This window comes from Enhydra lutris, unplaced genomic scaffold (genome assembly GCF_002288905.1).
Source record: "Enhydra lutris kenyoni isolate GAN:26980312 unplaced genomic scaffold, ASM228890v2 scaffoldscaffold85, whole genome shotgun sequence".
In the NCBI taxonomy this organism is placed as follows: Eukaryota; Metazoa; Chordata; class Mammalia; order Carnivora; family Mustelidae; genus Enhydra; species Enhydra lutris.
In genome coordinates, this window is record NW_019154169.1 from 2,874,225 (window position 1) to 2,897,473 (window position 23,249).

At 43.4% G+C, this 23,249-nt stretch overlaps 1 protein-coding gene and 1 pseudogene across 1 annotated transcript in view; one reads left to right on the forward strand and one right to left on the reverse strand.

The window, feature by feature from the left end:
• Positions 1 to 23,249, reverse strand: part of LOC111161587 (centrosomal protein 89) — a 79,633-nt gene that overhangs the window by 17,811 nt on the left and 38,573 nt on the right. The window contains exons 8-15 of the mRNA XM_022525341.1: positions 22,143 to 22,361; positions 20,402 to 20,544; positions 17,719 to 17,769; positions 17,471 to 17,554; positions 15,529 to 15,632; positions 12,344 to 12,459; positions 9,299 to 9,479; positions 365 to 532 (exon numbers count right to left, since the gene is read on the reverse strand). Of these exons, the coding sequence (XP_022381049.1) occupies positions 365 to 532; positions 9,299 to 9,479; positions 12,344 to 12,459; positions 15,529 to 15,632; positions 17,471 to 17,554; positions 17,719 to 17,769; positions 20,402 to 20,544; positions 22,143 to 22,361 (1,066 nt within the window). The remainder of the gene's footprint in view (positions 1 to 364; positions 533 to 9,298; positions 9,480 to 12,343; positions 12,460 to 15,528; positions 15,633 to 17,470; positions 17,555 to 17,718; positions 17,770 to 20,401; positions 20,545 to 22,142; positions 22,362 to 23,249) is intronic.
• Positions 19,521 to 20,109, forward strand: LOC111161588 (annotated as a pseudogene).

Below are 23,249 nucleotides of genomic sequence, written 5' to 3' on the forward strand. Positions count from 1 at the left end.
TTTTTTTGGATCATGTTCTAAAAAGATGCTTTTGAAAACGGAATCCAGTGACCCAAAGCTGACTTTTGAGAAATGTGTAGGAAAAGAACTTCTAGGACTTTCAGAGTCTTAGGGTCATCATTAGGACCATCAACTATAATCGATCTAGAGACCTGAGAAATGTTGGCTAACAGTGGCCAACAGAACAGCCTTTACTATAGTTTTCTTTTGATACCCAGTAATCTCAATGATCCTTTTCCACTTTATAGCCAATATTAGAAAAAGACAAAGAAAATAAAAGAGAATATTTAATTTTCTCTTTTTAATACTAAAAAACAAATACACACAACAAAACAAACCCGCTTAAGAAAAAATAGATAAAAACCTATTTATTTTCTGTGCCCTGTCGAGTTCTTCTCCCAGTGCTTGGTTTCTCGCAGCCAGACTGTTCTTCTCTAAGAGCAGGCTCTGTTTCTGCGCTTGCAGCAGCGCCAACTTTCCCACCAACTCTTCCATCTCGGCACCTTCTTTCTCCTCTTCCTTCTCCAACTGGCTGGGGGACAAAAACATCACAGGCGTGGACCTGGCACACTGAAGCTAACAGGAGGCAGCCACTGCCGGGCAAGTGAGGGGCAGCCCAGCCCGCCAGCCCATGGGGGTCCGGGGAAGGCCCCCGTGCAAACGCTGTCCATCCCCTCCCGGAGGGCCTGGGATGGAACTGCTAGGGGCTGGCCACATGGTTTTTTGATGGTGATGATCTAATGCTTTTCCTGCCAATAACTGTTGCTTATGCCTTTGTATAGATACACTTATGTGTACCCTATACTCCTTCCAGAAAGAACTTAAGACCGCTTCATTTTTGACATAAGTATAACTGCCTCCCCCAAATCCTAATGCTAAAACAAATTTTGGGTCATACTAAAGTAATTCTACGTTTTCATGATAAAAGCAACAAAAGAACAAGGCAGGCATACAATTTCAACATACACTTCTGGCAAAATGAGGCTAGAGAAAAGAGTTATTTCTTCATTGGTTCTCTCAGTCAGTTCTCATGTAATCATCAGGACTGACCTGTTCAGTTCAGTGACTTCAGCTTGTCACTGAAGTTCAGGGGGGACTTCCTGAACACCCAGCAGGGATTTTCCAGATAGTTTTCTATTACTTTCTAGTTTACTAGTTTTAATTAGTCAAAGAGTCGAGGACACACCTAGATAAAAACCATGAAACTGAGGTTTTTATCTTTTTTCTTCACTGTCTTCTGTTTTGGTTTTGGAATTTTGTTTAAAGCCAAAGTAATGTACTCAAATCAATCCCTAAAGAAAAATTCCCAATGAAAAACAACTAGGGGCTATAGAGAATGTTGGGAAAGTACTGGTGGGCCAGTCACCTCAGAGAGCAATACACCAAGTTCTAGAAAACGCACTTCCCCCGTGACCCAACAGTGCCACCTCTAAATACATACGTAGTGAAACTATGACGACACGTACTTGAAATCTCACTGTGGCACTACCGAATGGAGCAAACTTATTAACAATTAAAACTTCCACTAAAATAAGTGAAATGTAGTATTTCATATGATGGAATACCACCAGGCAGAAGGTAAAAGAATCAGCTCTAATAGCTATTTCAACATAGAGAGATGTTTGGAAAATTGAGTGTAAAGGTCAATATACTAAAAGCTTGAATTCATTCATATAAACTTAAGACACACCAAAAAAATGCCATGGGTCATTTATGGAAACATATGTAAGAATAAAAAACAGACTGGAAGTGTAATTCCAAGTTTATGGTAGTGATTCCTTTTCGAAAGCCAGGGATAAATACTGGACTAAGGAGAGTGGCTACAAAGGACTTCAGGTGTATTTCTAACAATATATTTCTTAAGCAAAACAAAGAGGTAAAAGCAATTTGTTAAAAAAAAAAAAGCTGACAGTTCATAGCTGGTAGGAGAAATAGTTGCTTGCTTATTTTTATTAAAGATATTTATTTTTAACTCATCTCTACACCCAACATGGGGCTCAAACCCACAACCCTGAGATCCAGAGTCACATGCTTCACTGACTGAGCCAGTCTGAAGCCCTAAAACAGTTACTTAAAAAAATTTTTTTATATAAAATATTTTCCCCTCAGGTTCCCCAGAAGAAACCTCTACTGATCACTTTTGATTTTAATTCTTCTGGTAAAAAGGATTTAAAATGTTTTAATTGTGAAATACACATATAGAGAAGTATATAAAAGATAAATACACATATAGAAAAGTATATGAAAGACAAATGCATATTTTAATACATAATGATAACAAACCCTCATATAATTACCGTACAGGTGAAGAAAAAAAACTTTTTGGGGTAAATACTTTAATAAGAGTTTTTACATCTAGGGGCCCTGGGGTGGCTTGGTCAGTTAAGCATCTGCCTTCTGCTCAGGTCGTGATCCTGGGGTCTTCGGATCGAGCCCCCTGGTGAGTTCCCTACTCAGCAGGGAGTCTGCTTCTCCCTTTGCCTCTCTCCCTGGCTTGTGCTCTGTTTTCTCAAATAAATAAGAATCTTCAAAAAAAAGTTTTTACATCTAGATTCATGGGTGAAAATAAAAAGTAATTTCCCTTTCTTCTATTTGTTGGGTTTTGATATCAAGGTGACATCAATCTCATAAAATGGGTTAGGTGGCATTAACTCCTGTTCTTCAGAAGAGTTTCTATAAGACTGGAATGACTTCCTCCTTGAGTATTTTTAGAACACTCTGGTGAAGGTCTCTAGGCTTATAGTTTTCTTAAGGAATGGTCTTTGGATTCTATTTCTTTGATGATTAAAGGAATATTCAGGGATATCTGGGTGGCTCAGTTGGTTAAGCAACTGCCTTCAGCTCAGGTCATGATCCTGGAGTCCCAGCATCGAGATCCACATCGGGCTCCCGGCTCACTGGGTAGTCTGCTTCTCCCTCTGACCCTCTTCCCTCTCATGCTCTCTTTCTCAAATAAATAAAATTTATCTCTTTCAAATAAATAAATAAATCTTAAAAAAAAAGGAATATTCAGGTATTCTTTTTGAATCAGTTTTGGGAAGTTATGTTTTTCCAGGAATGCCACTATTTCGCCTGAATTTTCAAATGTATCGCTAGGAACTTATTTCCGGTGCACACACATTTAAACATCCAGTTGGGGGCGCCTGGGTGGCTCAGTGGTTTAGGCCTCTGCCTTCAGCTCAGGTCATGATCTCGGGGTCCTGGTATCGAGCCCCACATCAGGCTCTCTGCTCAGCGGGGAGCCTGCTTCTCCCTCTCTCTCTGCCTGCCTCTCTGCCTACTTGTGATCTGTCTCTGTGTCAAAGAAATAAATAAAATTAAAAAAAAAAAAAATTAAAAAAAATAAACATCCAGTTGGTAGATTGAGCCTTTTCTTGTCATTTGTCTTGCCAGATACTGACGGAACGTTACCACCGCTCTTTTGGTTTGTACTTGAGTGGTATGGCTCATTCTGCCCTTTCACCTTGGACCTGCCTGTGTCTTTCTGACGGAGATGCACAGCTGAAAGGCAACACAGACTTGCCATGGAGAGCTGAGCTACACATTCCACTGTACTCTGCCTCGGAACCCACCGGGTGCAGCCTGCATGAGGCCTTGAGCTGACGCGAGCCTCCCCGGCACACAGCAGTGCAGTCACAACCCAGAAGGTCACGGGTAAACGTAAATTCCTGGTAGGACTCCTCCATGCGATGAGCATTCTTCCCCACCTCCAAGGTGCCCCAGGAGTAAGAGTCTCTGAAGCTTGCTAAAACCCAGCTCCCTTGACCCTCATGTGCCCCGGACACCCTGCCCTGACATCGCCATGTGGCCCCTCCAGGTGCCTGTGGGTTACCAACTTCTCTATCTCACTTTCCCGCGTGGCCTTACTGGGGTTCACCAACACCCCAGGGCTCTGCTTCACGTACTCTAGTTTAACGGCTAGCCTCTTTAGTGTTACTTACTCCCGATATATTTGCTTTTAAATCTTTCCATTTTGCATTTTCGATTTTACCACTTGTCCTATCTTTTCTTGCCCTCATTCGTATTTTAAAAAAAAATCATTCTTTCACTATACTAGTTTAAAAGTTACATTTTCTTCCCACAAATTTCATCATGTGTATTTTCAAACCATAAAGTAAATCAACACCTTTCTCCTCTCCAGAATGATTTAGACTTTAGAAGACAATTCCATTGACCCCTTTCCTGATTCTATGCTATTATTATTGTGCATTTGAATTCCATACTTTTTTTTTTAGATTTATTTATTTATTTGACAGAGATCACACAAGGAGGCAGAGAAGCAGGCAGAGAGAGAGAGGAGGAAGCAGGCTCCCTGCCGAGCAGAGAGCTCGATGTGGGATTCGATTCCAGGACCCTGGGATCATGGCCTGAGCCAAAGGCAGAGGCTTTAACCCACTGAGCCACCCAGGCGCCCCCGAATTCCACGCATTTTTAAATTGCCAAAGATGTTATTATTGTTTCATGGAATCAATGTTCACTTACATTTATATTTACTGTGTCTTTTTTACTCTAGTTTTCCTCGCCTCCTGTGCATCCAACACTAAATTACATTCCTCTTCCTGATGAGAACTGCCTTTAACGTAGGTCTGCTGGTGGTGACACTCAGTTTGGGCTTGAAAATATGCCGATTTTGACCTCATTCCTGAAAGGCATTTTGTCCAGAAGGAAATTTTAGCTCACGGGGTGCTCACGGGGCTAGCCCAACTCACGTACCACTGACTGTCTTCACTTGGGGAAGGCTCCCCGCCGCCGTAACTACTCCTGATGAAATACATCCCTCCGTAACTTCTGTGAGCTACTGATCCTGCAACTGTGGAACGTTCCACGCCATCCTATGGACCCTTGCTTCCGACCTATTTTTCAGTTCGCCAGCTCGCCACCCTGCTACGTCCAATGTTTAGTTAAGCCCATCCAGGGAACTCTGAATTCAGGCTGCTGTATTTTTTCAGGCTGCTGTATTAGTTCCCTGAAGACATGTTGGAGCCTTTTATCTCTTAAAGCCTAAGAGCCACCGGTGGTTTTATAGGCCTTATCTGATAACTCTCATATCTGGGCTCTCTAGTACTATTTGCTACTTCTGCTGGTTCCCAGGCACTGTCTGTCTGCTTTTCTTTGTGTCCTGGACACTATCCTTGAAAAACATTTAGGAGTAAAGAGCCCTCCTCCAGAGAGGATTGAGGGCTGGTTGGTTTCAAGTTCACCCTACGCTGAGGATAAAGCACTCTGGAGGCTCAGCTCACGACTTATTTGCAGGTGATGGGCTTGTCTCATCGCTGGTGGTCCACTGATACTTCATGTGGGTGTATCTGGGTGTGGGTCTTTTTCATTCACAACACCAGGCAGTCTGCAGGTCCTAGCAGTCAAGGTCTTCAGAGACCTGGAAATGCCCTCCAACCATTGCCCTCCAACCAATGTCTTCCTTCCCATTTTCTCTAAGCTTTCTTTCTGAGACAATCTAACAGTCTGAGGCTGGACTTCCTGGACAGGTCTCCCATCCATTACCTTCTCTTCATTCCCAAATGTCTGTCTCCTTATGCTCTAGCAGAATTGACCCATTTGTCTTTTAGCCCTTCTGCTGAATCTTCTCTAGCTTTTGGTCATCACTTCTAATCTTGCTCTTGACTGTACTTTTTTATGGTATTTTATTCTCTATATTCTCAGTTCTCCACAGTATCTGTTTTATTTGAAGTGAGTTTCTGTGCTTATGTAGGTCTCCCTATTTTACTGCATTTTTCCCCATTATACCCAATGATCCTTGTCGTTTGTTCACACCTAGGAGTCTGTTCTTATTTTAGGATGAAGGACTTGGCATTTGGTGTGTATTATGTAAAAAGAATGCTTTTCTGCCCTGGCATCTCCCTGAGCAGACATATCACTGACTGCTGAGCAGGGCTCTGTCTACACAGAGAAGTTATGTGGATAGTCGACTGCATGTTAGAACAGCCCCTCCCCTGCCCCAAAGCCAGAATAAGGAAGGCTTTCCTTGTATAGATACCACTAGTCACCCCAAACCCTTAGCTCTCCCTAAACAAGTGTGCTAACTTTCTTTAGAAGTCGGGTGACTCCTTGTTTTTCTCCCACCACCCATCCTGGGCAGGCTCAACCTTTGTAAGCAGCAGGAAAAGCCAAGAACAACCGAAGCTTCCAGGTGTCAAAACCAGCACAACCGTAAGTCAACCAGACAGTGCACTAGGAAGATAACCTCCTGCCATTTCTGGGGCCACAGTTCCTCCCAGGCAAGTGTGCCTGACAGTGGAAAAGCCAGTCCATATTTAGGATCTACACTGCCCCGCACCAGGAAAAGAGAAACAACACACATGCAGCAAACCTAGAAGCTCATGGAACACAGGTTCAATTTAGCTCTTTTCTATATAAACAAAAATGTTTATCTTTGCCTGCGACACCACTCTTCCCCAAGTCCTCCAAAGACTCATCCCAACTGTAGGAGCCAGTTCCACAGCTGCTTTGCGGCTAATGAATGACTACTCTCGGACACACGGTGCATCTCTTACTATCAGTGTATCAGTGTGGGAAGGGAGCGCCCCTAACGGAGGCAACGAGACGGCAGGTGCACTAAAGCCTTGCAGCCCCTCAGCTCCCTTCGGCCCAACTCCAAGGTGCCCTTGGCTGACATGATGTCTGTAACAGTCTCCTTACTTTGTCTGTTTTTCTAGCGGGTCTTGGTGCAGCCTCTATAGACTTGCCTGAATTCACACATCCCATCCCTGATGGACTCCTATCCCTCTTCCACATTACCAATGCTCTGACCAATCACTGCGCCTTCCACTAGAGAACCATTAGGGTCACCACTCTCCATGTCCACTCTGACTCCTCTATCCTCCACCCCACCCATCAACTCTGAGCCCAAAGCCTCCCGGCAAAGGCTGGCATGAAGGCTTGCTGTCCCTACTCTAGTTCATTCTCTACCACAACACTCCTCAACTAATTTCTACTTACAAGAGATTTGGTGACATGTTTGTCTTTTCAACAACCATGTCTTCCACTGCCTTCCCATTAGTGGCTTCCTTTTGAAGGTTTTTATACCTTCGATACTCACATTTAGGGGGCCATTAAAATACATGGTTATGGGGGCACCTGGATGGCTCAGTTAGGTGAGCGTCTGACTCTTGGGTTTCGGCTCAGGTCACCATCTCGGTTCATGAGCTGGAGCCCCGTGTTGATTCCTGCGATTCTTTCCCTCTTCCTCTCCCTCCCCCGCTGCCGCTCTCTCCCGCTTACTCACTCGCTCTCTCTCTCTAAATATATAAAATCTTAAAAAGATAAAAAAAAAAAAGAAAATGTGATTTTGATAGCCACAAAAAAACATGAGCTATAGGAGTGGGTGTTTGAGGGAAATAAAATCATAAAGATGAACAGAACTTTAAAAAAAATTTCCTTCCTCTCCTGGAATAGAAAAGTAAAGGATGGGTCTGGCCCAGACGGCACGTAATAGTACAGTCAAAACACTGGGGTCCAGGGGCGCCTGGGTGGCTCAGTGGGTTAAGCCACTGCCTTCGGCTCAGGTCATGATCCCAGGTCCTGGGTTCAAGCCCCACATCGGGCTTTCTGCTCAGCAGGGAGCCTGCTTCCTCCTCTCTCTCTGCCTGCCTCTCTGCTTACTTGTGATTTCTCTCTGTCAAATAAAAAAAAAAAAAATCTTTAAAAAATAAAACAAAAAACAAAACAAAAAAAACACTGGGGTCCAGTAGTTGGACTCCCCAGCATTTACTAAAGTACGAAACTAAGCACTTCACATGCACTCTTACTCCCCGACGTCAACCATCTTAGCTGAAAGTTTCACCATTAAAAAAATTATTTCCTCCCCATTACAAAAGCAATGCATATTTATAATAGAACACATGTAAAATATTTAAAATAAACACAAAGAAAATTTAAAATACTCATTTTGATGGTTAATTTTACATGTCAGCTTGGCTAGGCTATGGTGCCCAGTTTGTCTGGAAAAATATTAGATAGATGCTGCTGTGAAGGTATTTTGTAGATGTAATTAACATCTATAAGCAACTGACTTTAAGTAAAACATTACCCTTGATAGTGTGGGTGGGCCCCATCTAGTCAGGTGAAGGCTCCCTGGGCCAAAATTGAGGTTGCCCAAAGAAGGAATTCTGCCTCAAGACTAACATAGTAATCCTGCCTGAGCTTCCAGCCAGCTGGCTGTCCTATGGACTTTGGATTTGCCAGCCCCTATAACTGTGTGAGCCAATTCCTTAAACTCTCTCTCTCTAGAAATATCTATATATGTACCCTACATATGTCAGTTGTTTTTCTAGAGAATGCTGACTACTGATAGACACAGAATTTCACCTGCCAAAGAGAATTCTTGTTAGCATTTTCTCCTTCTTCCAGTCTTTTTTCTACATACTTATGGTATATGTGTGATCATGCACATATAAGTGTGTATATGTATTTATACATATATGTAATTATACACACATGTAATTACACACTCACACACACACATACACGAATAATCACCTCATCCCCAGTGTGCTGTGGATTTTCCCGGTTTTAGCACTGGGATTCCCACATCCTGTGAAAACCTCAGTCCCACGCAAACTGGGATGGTTGGTTACCTTAATACATATATATACATACAATCTTCTTTTTAAACAAAATTGTGATCATTCTTTTTTTTTTTAATTTTTTTAAAGATTTTATTTATTCATTTGACAAAGAGAGATCACAAGTAGGCAGAGAGGCAGGCAGAGAGAGAGGAGGAAGCAGGCTCCCTGCTGAGCAGAGAGCCAGATGCGGGACCCGATCCCAGGACCCCGGGACCATGACCCTCTGAGCTGAAGGCAGAGGCTTAACCCACTGAGACACCCAGGCACCCAAAACTGTGATCACTCTATACATACTGTTTTGTAATCTAATTTCTTCACTTAAAAATAATTTCCCAAACTTCCCAAAAGATTCTTTTGTGACATCCTGTTTAATGGCTGCACTGCAATTCATTTTATGGGTGTACCCTTTCATTTAATCCATTCCCTGTTACTGGATATCCAGGTTTCCAGTTCTACCACTTTAAAATTACCTTTGGGTGTACAGCCAATAAAGGCTGGAAGAGTAGGAGGAGAAGAAATCATACACAAAGTGCAGACCATAGTCCTCAAGGACAGGCATAGTGCCTTCAGTAATAACAGGTTCACGATTCTCAGTCCTGGACACCTGTGCTGGTACAGCTACATGACTCAGAAGATGGGCAACCTCTCTATACTCCACCTAAAACCACATGCACGATGATGCACTCAAACTTCACCAGACATTGTAGCCTTACCTTTTTAATTCATTTACAATTGAAGCATGAACGTTGATAGCAATTTTGCCATCCAACTGTGTTTTTAAGTCCTGGCATTCGGTCCTTAAAATTTCCAACTGCTCCTTGTTTTCGGTTAGTTCTTTTTCTTGGTTCTGTGTTTTAGTCTCCAGAAGCATTAGCTGTTTAGTCAGTTTAGAAACTGAGAAACAAATGAGATGGTACAGAAGACTTAAGAAAATGTGATTATTGATTACTAGGTAATACCAAGAAGAGCCAGCTTATAAATAATACTCTTAAAAAAACCTTTTGGAGATTTATAAATTAATACCCAAAACCTTATACTTAGAAATTACTCTCCCCATATTAAACATTCACTAAATATCGACTTTAGTACTGGGGCTCAGTATGTTGATATCATTGCTAATACATGATGCTAATTAAACAAGACAGGATTTTAGCCTTCAAGGAACGGATTTTCTGAAGACCAAAGCCTTAAGTCACACATGGACGTTCATCGTCATGATGTTGTTCCTAAAACTGCAAGATATTCAAGTCTTTAAGGACATCAAATAGGACCCAACTACAGACTGAATTTATGACTTTTCTTCTCTTTTATTTTAAAGTAAATCATAAATATTTTTGTCCTGGGCAACACCGTATATGTAATGATAAGACACTTCCCAGACATCTGTTGAAAGCAGCACTTAGAAGTAAGTACTTCTACAAAGTAGAAGGATTTAAAGTTTTATGCTTTAACAACAGACAAGCAGCTGATATCCAAGCTTTATAAAGAACTCCTCAAATTCAACACCCAAAAAACAGATAATCATATCAAAAAATGGGCAGAAGACATGAACAGACACTTCTCCATAGAAGACACACAAATGGCTAACAGACGCATGAAAAAATGTTCATCATCATTAACCATCCGGGAAATTCAAATCAAAACCACACTGAGATACCAACTTACACCAGTTAGAATAGCCAAAATTATCAGGACAGGAAACAACATGTGTCGGAGAGGATGTGGAGAAAGGGGAACCCTCTTTCACCGTTGGTGGGAATGCAAGTTGGTGCAGCCACTTTGGAAAACAGTGTGGAGATTCCTCAAGAAATTAAAAATAGAGCTACCCTATGACCCTGCAATTGCACTCCTGGGTATTTACCCCAAAGATACAGATGTAGTGAAAAGAAGGGCCATCTGAACCCCAATGTTCATAGCAGCAGCGGCCACAGTCACCAAACTGTGGAAAGAGCCAAGAGGCCCTTCAACAGACGAATGGATAAAGAAGATATGGTCCATATATACAATGGAATATTATGCCTCCATCAGAAAGGATGAATACCCAACTCTTGTATCAATATGGACAGGACTGGAGGGGATTATGCTGAGTGAAATAAGTCAAACAGAGAAAGTCAATTATAATATGGTTTCACTTACTTGTGGAGCATAAGAAATAACATGGAGGACATTAGGAGAAGAAAAGGAAAAGTGAATTGGGGTAAATCAGAGAGGGATACAAACCATGAGAGACTGTGGATTCTGAGAAACAAACTGAGGGTTTTGGAGGGGAGGGGAGTAAGGGAATGGGTGAGCCTGGTGGTGGGTATTAAGGAGGGCATGTATTGCATGGAGCACTGGGTGTGGTGCCTAAACAATGAATCTTGGAACACTGAAAAAATAAAATTAAATTCTAAAAAATCCTTCTACTCTATGAAAAGATTTAGTTGGTCAAAATGAATAGCTCCTTCTGGGAGACAGGAAAATAGGACAAGCAGCTGACTGGATCAAATTACAGAGGCCTAAAGGTTGGCCCAATCTACACAACCAGAACCAGCAACATACCTGCTCACATCTGTGACATTCGAAGAAATTAAGCTTGGGAAATACAAAATTAATTTTCTCTGCCACCTCTGGTCTTGAAAACAAAGACAGGAGGACAACTTTCTCTCTCTTCCACTCCAAATAATGCCAGAGTAAAGGCAAATACGTCTGTGCCACGTAGAGTCTAAGGGGAAGTCCTGTGACTAAGCTCCTGTTGGATGCTCTGAGGTTTTATATTTTTATATTAAACTTTTTAAAGATTTTATTTATTTGAGAGAGAGAGAGAAAATTGGGAGGGAGGGAAGGGAGAGAATCTGAAGCAGGCTATGGCCAGAGCTCGATCCCACAAGTGGGAGATCATGACCTGAGCTGGTACCAAGAGTCGGATGGATGCTCAACCGCCTGAGCCCCCCAGGTGCCCCCAGACACTCTCACTTTTACACAGGAGCTGGCTTGTGGAAACAGATGGAGTAACTTCAGCAGCAGTGGGGGGCTTTAGTGCCCAGGGCGTTAAGGGCATCGTTACATAATCAGGAGCAGAGGGGAAGAGAGAAAGGAGGGGTTACACTGGCTCAGTCAAGACACTTACATTCTGCCCTCCTGCGCGGTGTTACTCTTCACCAGGAAAGTCAGTAAAGCACAAGAAAACGCCACCACCTTTTGTGCTCTGGGCTTCAACCAAAGTGGAAGCAATGACTCAATCTGGCCCACTTCAAAGCCCATGGCCACGAGCTCTGAGGCTCCCAGGGGCAGGGAGGTACACACGAAAGGCACGGGAGGGAGACTCAGCCTGTCACAGCACCCACAGCTCTGAACCAGGAAGGGCAGGAGCACAAAGAAACTGTTCGGAGAGAGAATTCATTCTACTCATTCACTCCCATAACAAATATTCAGGTACCCTTGTTGGCGCTGTTTCAAAGGGTCACCTCACATGATCTTTTCCACTTACATGGCACTAATCCCCACAAAGCCAGTTCTGCTAACTCTAAAGGGGTCATCTACATCCGCTTTCTAAGATATACAGAAAAACTGGAAAGACGCGGTAGAATCTAAGAGAAAGCGATCAATGCATTATGAGTAACACTGGGTATATTGTAACATAAAGAGCTGCCTTTCAGTGAAGAGGAACACGTTCTAGAAATGTGATTTCCACCACTTGTAATTTGAAGGGGGTCCTACCAGGAGCAGGGTGGGGGGCGGAGGCGCCGGTGTCCAGTGATGCTGGAAAGATAGCTCACCTTCCTGGAGACGCTCCTGGTGGGTGTCCTTGACTTTTCTCTGCTGAATCTCCAGCTGCTCTATCAACAACTTGTTCTCCTCTAAAACCAGTTCCGCCTGAGTCTGAAGCTGACGCCTACAATTGATTTACAAAGTTAAATTCTGCCCCTCAGGTACTGAATGATTACAGAGACACTCTGGAGTCTAAAAGAGAGCCACTGATGTGTTGCCGGTCATGAACATCTGGACGAGTTTTAATGCTAAACATGTCATTCACACAGCTCATCCTACCAGTCACATTGAATGGGATGGGGGAGGAGTGATAAACTTTGCATTATGAACTGCTTCAATAACTTTCTAAAATGCAACATTTCAAACATACACAAAAGCAGAAAAGAATTGAAGAACAGACTCTCAAGTACACAACACCACACCCAGCTTGAACAGTTACCAAATGGCCAATCTTGTTTCATGTATTAACCTCCAATTCTGACACCCACTGGATTATTCTGAAGCCAGGAGGGAATTAGAAAAATTTGGAAAGAATTCAGAAAGTTCCCATTTTGACTGAGAAGTACTCCCTTATAATCAATAGCATATCTGCCCCCAAATAATGACTGTGAAAAGCCTCTGGCTGATTTCTTAAACCATACTATACTATAACTGCCCTTTCCTTACAAAGGGTGCGAAGTCAATCCTGGCTCAGCTCGACCTTGGTGACCAAAAATTCCAATTAGAATGAGCTAAAGGGTCCTTTAGAAATCTGGTTAAATGCTAACCATTCAAAGCAAATGGTAAACCAGTAAATTATCACAACTTTTCACTGTGAACTCAAAAAGGTGGAGGAAGGAGAGAAAAAAGAGAAAAGGAGTCGAGCTGTAGCAATGACTTCCCTCTAACAGGGGCTGCCCACACAGCACACAGGATAGGGAGGGAGCTAGCTACCCTGCTGTGCAGAATGGGAGCCCAGGAACAGGAGCCCACCAGGGCTCCCCTGGCCTGGCCTCCTTATTCTCACCTCAGGAGGACTAGCTCCACTTCCTCCTGTTTACATTTTGAACTTTCTTTTTTTTTTTTTTTTTTAAGATTTTATTTATTTATTAGAGAGAGAGAGAGAGAGAGCACGAGTACACACCAGCAGGGGGGAGGGGGAAAAGGAGAGAAGCAGCCCCCTGCTGAGCAGGGAGCCTGAAGTGCTGGCTGGATCCCATGACTCTGAGATCATAACCTGAGCTAAAGGCCGACCCTTAACCAACTGAGCCACCCAAGTGCCCCTACACTTTGGACTTTCTTAGGACTTCCCTTCTTCCCTAGCTTCCTCCTTCCTTCCTTTCCTCTTCTTTTCTTCTTTCCTTAACTCCTTCCCTCCTTCCTTTTTTCCCTTCCCATCATTCCCTCCACCTTTTCTTTCTTTTTTAAATGAAAGGGACTCTCCTATTTCTTAAAAAGAGAAAAAAAAGTTAAAGCCTTATATTCAGTTTAATACTCCCTCCCATTTTATGGGTGGAGAAACTAAGGCCTGCAAAGCATGAGGTATCCCAGCCGGTCAGAGAAGTCAGAAAAGAAATGCAGAGTTTAGTTGCAGCCCAGAAGTTCAAGGAGAAATTATGTGAAACTGAGGGGAGAGCTTCGATGGAAGTCGGAAGCTGGTATGCCAGAGTATCTAGGCACCCCACCTGTGTGCACAGGGATGGGGACAGCAGCCAGGGAGGCTGAGGGAGGGCACAGGGATAGGAGCTTCTCGGGTGGCTGGAGATCTGCCTCCATGAACCATGCCCCCCCCCCACCAGCTGGAGGGCAGGGAGTACAGAGGAAGGGGGAGGCCAGCTAGAGGGGCTCAAGAGGCACCACAAGACCTAATGGCTCCCCAGACACTGCCCGGGCCACCACACTAAAGCAGGTGCCAAGTGCACACCCAAAGAAACAGGCTAGGGGAGCACTGCGCAGGTCAGTTTGAAAGTGACCTGCTTTTTTAAAGGTCTTTCTTTATTTTGATTTTATAGAGAAGTAAATGGGTTTGACTGGCATTTATATACAAGGTTAGAGGAAGGATCTGTGATCTCAGTTTTCTGGAGAGCTCTTGGAAGCAGTCTAACTGACCTGCTTTCCAGGGTTCCAGTGCAAGCGTGTTAGGAGCCCTGACAGAAGAAAATCCAGGTTCAACAGGGGAAGGCACAGTGCACTAAGGTCTAAGTGCACTAAGTACACAGTGCACTAAGCTGCCCAGGCCAATCCCAACCGTCACATCAGTGAGAACCCACCTAATGGCAGGAGTGTTGTTGGCTCCTATTCTCAATTCCTGGACATCACACATGGAAAACATTTAAATTTTGTTCAGTGATGTTAAGACATGTTAAGAGTTACAAATATAGCTATCCAAGGAGAAAAGGATTGATCTGAAGAGTCTGTGGTTGGATAGTGCCTTTAGACTTTCTAAGACATTTACTTTTTCCTATGCATTGACTAGCCAGTACTGCTGCTGTGCTGATGAACGGGACCTGGGACCTGGCCTTGCCCTGGAGGAGCTCACAGAGGAGGACAGGGCAGACAGACACGGAGACACCCAGGCAGGCACAGCATGGCAGGTACCAGGATGGCGTGTGGGTCTCAGGCTGTGTCAGAAGCTGAGACAAGGGAGCCATGAACTCTGCCTTCAGGGAGAGCTACTGACCAGCACCATTCGATCAGGGCCTTGTGAGCAGGGCCTGACAGGTAAGTAAGAGTGCAGAAGGGGCCTTCTGGGGTGAAGCAGGAGCATCAGCAGAGAGCCGGAGGGAGGCCACACTCAGCTGTCGGAGAATCTTGAAAGGGCAGGGCAGACGGGAGCTAGTCATACAGGGCCCCATCCTGAGCTTCCTATTCTAGAGCCCTGGGAACAGTCACCGGGGACAAAAAGGATATGGCTCAAGAGGTCTTCAATGAGAAGGCTGCCCTAGAGAAATACCACCTCAGCAAATAAAAAGGGGGAGTATAGATGGATTTCAGGTTTAAAAACCTACTTAGAATTTTAAATGTAATCCTTAAAATTCAAGCTTAGAATCGTTTACTAGTATATTGTCATTGTTCCTTATTAATTTCTTAGAAACTCTCCCTGAAAATATTTTAGTTCAAAAAAGAAAATGTATTTGACAATGTCATAAAGTTTATTCCTATTATTCTGTTTTCTTTTGAGTTACCAAAACACCAGAAACCCAGCACCACTTGCCATTCCTCACTGGTCACGGGACTACTCTTGGTTAACTCTCGGTGCAATTCTTCATTTTCTTTCACCACTTCCTGGACTCGCACCCGAAACATCCTCATTTCCTCCTGCAACACAGCGGAGGTGAACTGTAACACACACAGACACACTCAGCCCCATCTTCAGCTCTCGTGCCACTGCCGCACCTCGGGTCAGAGGTCAGCAGCTTTCTAGCAAAGTATCCCTGAACAGCAGGTACCAGTGCCAGGTGCCAGCCCTTCAGGAGCTCCCAGGGGCTGCTGGGGAACCAGGAGACAACCCTGATGCTGAGCGCAAGGGACAGATAGCCTTGGGGGTTTGAAATGCTCAATTCCCGATTTGATAACATTTTTCTAGAATTGCCAAATACTTGAAAAGATAAAGGCAGGTAAAAAAAGAGCAGAGGTGCCTAGGAACATGGCAATCTTTCCTTTGTTTAAAGACTTTGGAGGATAAATTGGAGCTTTTTAGATAAAAGAACTTCTCCTCCTAATTAAAGCCCACTTTAATGGAATGGAAGGGGTCAGCATGGGTAGGGCTTGGAGTCTCCTGATTTTGCCCTGGTGGTGATCACAGCTCCGCCGTCATCAGCAGGACTGAGGACTGCCATGGGGTCTGCTTTCGCCTCCTGAACACTGTGTTCTGGCATTCCTGTGGGGCATCCTCCCGCCCGCTTCTCTTAGCCAGCCCTCACTGGGCTTCCCTGTCTTGCGCCGGCCTTCAGGGAGAGCCTTGGTTACCAATGTTTATTCTCGGATGCTTCTAAATATTCTTCTCCCAGCTCTCTCAGACCTTTATGCTTATACTGGTTTAGCTCGACAATGCCAAGGAGTTTCTCCTTTACCTTTCTGCCCAGACACACTCCTCAATGGCTGACTGTCCTTCTACAGAACAGGGCTCGGGCAAACTGAAGCCCAAGGGCCAGGGTGTGTTTTGTAAGTAAAGTTTTATGGGCACATAGCCACGCCCATTCATTTGCCCTTTGTCTATAGCTGCCTTCCTGCTACCACTGCGGAGCTGAGGAGTTGCAGACAGAGGTCCTGTGGCCTGCAAAGCCTAAAATATTTACTAAATGCCATTTACAAAAAACGTTCCCTGAACCCAGTTTTAGAAGAGGCACCGAACTAATTTTGTTAATTATTTGACTTGATAGCTAATTAATTAGCGTAAGATTAATTCACTCTTTTACAAAGTTAAGTGTCCAATCTAGAAGAAAAGGTTCAAAAGCACATCACGTGGACCATGTGTGTGAGTTAGTGTGTAACAAGGGCAGGCTGCGGGACTTAACAGACCCTTCCAGCCAGAGCTCAGGGAATCCAAACTGTTCTCTCTGGATCCTTCCAATTCCAGAGATCTCTGGCCACTTACATGAGCAGGAGGGAGAGGATGGGACACATCTAGCATACCCACATAGCCCTGCCCCCCTGTGTAATGAGAATGAGCTCTGCTGCCAGAGGCCATTCCCATGAAACAGAGCTGATCAGGCAGAATCAACAAAAACCTGGTGCCCTCACCATTACCAACAGAACGGGACTTCCCTGGGGTCAGCTCTTCAGAGAATAAGGAAGCATTTAAGTCTGAACTTAATTCCCCTGCCTGCCTGGGAAATCTGGGCTTCCGATGCAGCACCAACCCATCCCTCCATACCTCTCCCATCCACCCCAATGCACCCCTCCTGCTCCACTGATCCCTCCCTCCCTGCCTCCTTCCTTCTTTCTTTTTCTCCCACCCATTGGTACCACTATGCTCTTTCTTTCCTCCTTTCCTTCCTTCCTCCCTTCCCTCGTCCCTTCCATCCTTCCTTCCCTCCCTCCGACATCTGAGTACATAGTAGATACTGGGGCATACCTATCTTTAAAATGTTTCTTTAAAGTTTTAAACAGTCTTATATTTTATAAACCTTGTCCTGAGACGTCTGCCAGCCTACCTGAAGGGTGGCATTGAGCTCATCCTTCTCTTTCATTCGGTCCTCATAGGCCAGTAACAAGGGTGACAGGTACTTTATATCCAACTGAACATAATGGAATAAAGAAGGTTAACTTGGGTCTTACGTCTGAAAACAAACAGCACATTTTTCAGAAGCTAAGAAAATTTAATTCATCTAGAATGGTTTTTCATAGGTACTCAATTAGAGCCCAGAAAATACAGGCCTGAAATTAAGTAACTTTTACTTACCAACCAGGGTGGTGCTGGGCCCTTTGATGGGAGACCATCAATATTTAAAGTCTAAGAAAAAAACACATAGTGAAGGCAAATTAAACAATGCTTCCTCTGAAAGTTCAGGCCTTATTCTTTTTTTTTCATTAGGTTTTACATTTTAATTCCAGTGTTGTTAACATACAGTATTATATTAGTTTCAGGTGTACAATATTGTGACTCAACACTCATCACTCATTCATTCAGCAAACAGTGAGAACTCTCTAACTCATTATAGACATCACAATGCAACAGTTTTCCAGGATTTTGTGATCTAACAACAGAAGTCTTCTCACACAAATGAACATAATACACTACACACAAAAATACAGTATAGGGCAGAAAGTTCTAGCTGCCTTAAGAGTGGTACAAACGAAAGTCTGAGATGATTTGAGAAAGAGAGATTCTATAATGGGAGTGATCAGGGAAGGCTGTCACAGAGAATGGGGCATTTGCACAGGGCAGGACAGTGTGGGAGAGCAGTGGCTTGTCACTGGGCCCGCTTGTCTGTACCCTTTTAAGGGGAACTGGCTCGCCCGCAGCCCTGCAAAAGGCCCTGGCCTAGGAAGCGTGTCTTAGAATGTTAACTTTTTTTGCTGTAGTTAAAAAAACATCATGCTATGTGAAAGAAGTCAGTCACAAAAGACCACATGTTGTATGATCTTGTTGACGTGAAATGTTCAGAACAGGCAAATCCACAGAGACTGAAAGTAGCTTAGTGCTTACGGGAGCCAGGGCAGGTGGTGGGGGGAAATGGGGAGTGACTCCTAGCAGGCAGGAAACTTCCTGTCATGATGAACTTGTTCTACATGTGACCATGGTGATGGTTGCCGGATTCTGTGAGGACAGTAAAAATCACTGAACTGTGCACGTTAAGTGGGTGACGTGAATATGTGAATTATATCTCAATGCTGTTATTTAAAAATTTAAACGTAAGTCCTACTGCAAAATCAGAAGCTTGTGAAACTGCCCTGGATTCCGAGGAACCACGTGAGAACAGATGTGCCCTTGGCTTTCCACCGTGATCCCAGCAGGGGCCAGTCTGCTGTGTATCCTGACATGTCCTATGCTATCTCGCAACCCCGTCCCTCACGTGCACTACTCTCTAAGGGCAAGGACCTGACCTTCTTGCTCTTCTTGGTGTTCTTCACAGCCTACATCTCCCAGTTTTGACGGACTGGTCTCTTATGAGACGAGACTCATCAACCAGCCCAGCCTGAGTATTTGGTTGCCTCTCAAACATCTGTGAATTGCCTAAGCCGCTGTCTTTCTCCTCAGCGCCTCCCAGTAGCTGAGGGTGTACAGAGATTCATTAATTTCCTGAAAGGGAAGACTGTCTTCAGCACCTAGAAGCAGGCTGATTGGAAACCAGACCTCAGGCAGCAGCTGGGAAAGTATGCAGCCAAACCCCTTCCAGGGAAACAGTAGGATGTGGCTGTTTTTGCCTGCTTCCCCCATGCTGAACCCAGCGTGGAGTCGCAGAGGGGTGCTCCCATGCCTGTTTCAAAACTGATTCTTTGTTTGCTGGTCCTGTGGGAATCAGGAACTCAAGTTCCATGGGCTATGAGAGCTGGATGATTTTGGGGGTGGGGCGGTTATGTAAACTAGTCTGCTTTCTTTCCGAAGTTGGTACACCAACAAATAACAGCTATACCCCGAGGAGCAGGACTGGTCAGCCAAAGATGGCTGCACTCTGGGGAGGTGACCAAAGTAGGAAGAAGCCCCAGTGTGGCCACAGAGGATGGGTGGAGACACCAAATGCTGTTAGCATAAGGCTCAAGATGGAAAATCATGAACGAGATGACACTGTCAAGAAGACTTCATTTTCAATATCATAACCAGAAAAATTAACCAACTCCCATAAGCAGAAAGGAATCTGTTTGAACATGAATCAACATGTCAGACTTAATACTGGTCTCTGTGGTCTAAGGGCAAATAGTCTTTTTTGATGCATCTTAAATGTGACACAGGCTCGTAGAGCTGGGGCCTACCGATGGCAGTGAGCCCATTTTTGACTGCACACATATCTTACAAAGATTTTGTAGTTTACCTTTGAATACAGGTGATTTGAATTGTGAAACCTATATCAGAACATGGGATGGACTGGTTGGTCTTGTTTTTGGTGGTCTGTACCCTGTTACCTTGGCTGTACCTGTGAATGGTGGCCTAGTAGCCAGGCATGGGTCAGCCCCGCTATCCGAGTAGGAAACGTCTTAACTTACTGGACTAGAGTTTCTAAGCCTGTCTCTAGAAAGATGTTATTTCCCATTCTGCCCCAGCCTAAGTTTGCAAGCATACCTTGGATCTAGACAATATAAACTAATTATAAAGGCCCTTCAGTTACCTGAACCTGGTCCAGAAATGCAGTGACTGTTAAACAAATGTGTACACAAAAATAAAATTGTAATGTATGAAAAAAAAAAAAAAAGAGGAACAGGACTAAGAATGGAGCCACTGACATGGACTTTTATTCCTTAACTTATATACTTTTATAGTTCTGTACTATCCTCAGGCTTTCTTAAAAAAAAAAAAAATAGACTTTATTGCTTTTGTTTTGAGAAAGGAGGAAGGGAAGGAAGGGACAAAAGGCGGACACAGAGAAAGCAATTCCACAGTAAAGCCTAAAAAATCAGAAAACTGGTATTTTAAAACTGAACATTACCTCTTCCTTGGACAAATGCCTGAATTTTGTCTGATATCTACTCAATTCTACATTCAAACGATGGACAGTCATTTTTAACGCGTCATTTTCATCCACCAGTTCTTGAGCTTGTTTTCTTAGATAAAGTAGTTCAGGGGCAGCAACTACTGAAAAAAAAAAATTAATATTAGAAGAACTTATACCAAATTGATCAAGATTTTATATAAATTGCCAATCACCTGATCTTTTCTCCCTTTTGGGCTCACAGAGCCAGTGGAGGACAGATGTATAGACATTAATGAATAAAAGTTTAGTAACTTAGTAGTTTTAGAATGGAACAGTCAACAGTGTTTTGGAAGTCTGTACATGTACAATTAAAGTAAAATGAAAATTTTAGATTGCAAAGAAAAATGTTTCAGATGATACAGTAGTGCCTTGAAAGCCATATAAAATAAATGGAAAATTTATTAGAACTAAGAGCCTTCCCATAGAATAGTAATGTCTTATTAGAAAACATAAGAAAATAGATTTAGAAAACATTAGAAAATAGATTCTAAAAAACAATAGCACAAATAATATAAAGTTGCAGGAATAGATGTGGCTAAGACAAGAAATACACAGAGTCTGTATGAAGACACTTTTCTTAAGGCTGTAATACTAGACTAATATAAACAGATCAATGTATAGAGAAAACATTAGTGAACATTTATATAACCTTAAAGTTAAAAAGGACTTAACCAAGGGCATAAGTCATAAAAGAAAAATATCCTATATTTAGCTAAATTATCAACAAACTGAGAAACTACTACATACATGAAAAAGGGCCAAAATTCCTAACATGTAAAAGAGCTCCTACAAATCAGTAAGAAAAAAAAAAAATCAAGGGGTCTCAATTTACTTATTTTGTTCAAAAGGATTCCTTTTCTTTTTTTTAAAACATCTTTTGTTTTTTTAAAGATTTTATTTATTTGTCAGAGAGAGCACAAGCATGGAAGGCAGCAGGCAGAGTGAGAAGCAGACTTCCACTGAGCAAGGAACCTGACTCAGACCTCGATCCCAGGACCCTGGGATCATGACCTGAGCTGAAGGCAGATGCTTAAAAGACAGAGCCACTCAGGCATCCCAGTATCTTAATTTAAAATGGGAAAATTTATGAAAGAGAAAGAAAATGACCTGAAAAGATATGAAAAAAATACTCAAGCTCATCAATAGTAAAATACAAATAAAATTAAAATAGGATTTCCTCCCTCACCTTTTTGTTTGTCAAATTAGTAAGAAAAATATAATCCTCATCACTGCTAAGTATGTAGAGAAAGAGGCACTTTTCAAAAGATATATTCATATACTTTAGAGAGAGTGTGTGTGTAGGGGAGGAGGGGGATGGGGCAGAGAGAGAGAGAATCTCAAGCAGACTCCACACAGAGCGCAGAGCTCGATGTAGGGCTTGAGCTCACGAAGAGGCACTCTTATATGCTGTTCATGCAGACAAAAAACTGATAGGAAATGTATGTAAGATACTAAGCTAAGCATAAAGAACCAAAAGAAGTATTGGAATTTCTTTAGCATAATAATGATGTAGCAGACAAAATCAAATTTGAACAAGGATATTAATGAAAGAACTTTAAGTATTATAATATAGTATCAACATTAACATAAGCAAACATTACAACCTAAAATACTAGCTGTCATGATAGCTGGGAACAAAATACGAAAATTGGTGAATTCTTCCTTGTTCCTCTAATAAAAGAACTGTTGTCCCCACCTTCCTGAGGAGATGTTTTCTCAGCCTCTTTCAACTTTCGGTTTTCTTTTTCTGTTCTTTTCAGTTTTAACTGTAGTTCTTTCATTGCTTGTTTTATTAGGTTAAGTTCAAGAGTAAGGGTTTGGTTTGCACCGCTTAGAAGCACATTTTCTTCTTTCAATTCCTTGAACTTTTCTTTGGTTATTTCCATACATCTTTGCCGTGTTCTACCAGTTAAATCTGGAAAGGTACAGAGAAGTTGTTTTTAAATATTGATTTTTACAATTTTACCTCAAAATTATGAGAGATTGTATTTAAAAAACTACCACACAAGTCACCTTCAGGTCAGGCCTTGTGCTAGGTCCTTCGGTCCCTGCGGCGAGAAAAATGGCCACAGGGAGAGGGAGAGGGTAGTATGGGAGAGGGTAGCTGGTCTGCTGAGGCTACAGGAAGCCACAGGGAAAGAGGTGGCTGAGGGAGAGGCAGGAACCCAGGGAGGTCCTTCCATACTATAATATGGAACACTGAGGTTTTGTCATGCAAGCCACCAGGAACCAGAAAAGGCTTTCAAGCAGAGCTATGAAAAGGAAGAGTCTCTCCTCTCAGATGAGCCCCTGAAGCTAGCAGTGAAGAAAGTGAACGGGAATGAGGCCCAGCCCAGAGGCAGGGAAGCCAGTCTGGAGGACCACTAGAGTGGGGGCAAAGAGGAAGGGACAGATGAAGAGAAGGACTCAGAGGCTCAACCCCAGGGCAGGAGGGCTAGTGGCTCCGGACAGGGGACTCGCCCAAACCCGGGGGGAGGGGGCAGGCAAGGACTAGCGGAAGGACCGGTGGCTCCAGATAGCCTCCCTGGCCCCTGCTACATCATATCCAATCCCTAGAACATGAAACGGTAGTCGAAGAAATGAGTACCTCCACAGCTCCACTGAAAACAAGAGCGGAACTCGGAGGCGTCCCACAAAGAAAACATTTGAGATAGGATTTAAGATGGAAGCTACGGCTTAAAATATGCCAGAAGAGGTGAGCTAGAAAAGGTGGGCAGGCTCCCCGGCATGGGACTGGGCCTGGCCCTGGCCCTGGCCCTGGCCCTGGCCCTGGCAGGTGCTGGGAACACAGAGTAGCCCCCTT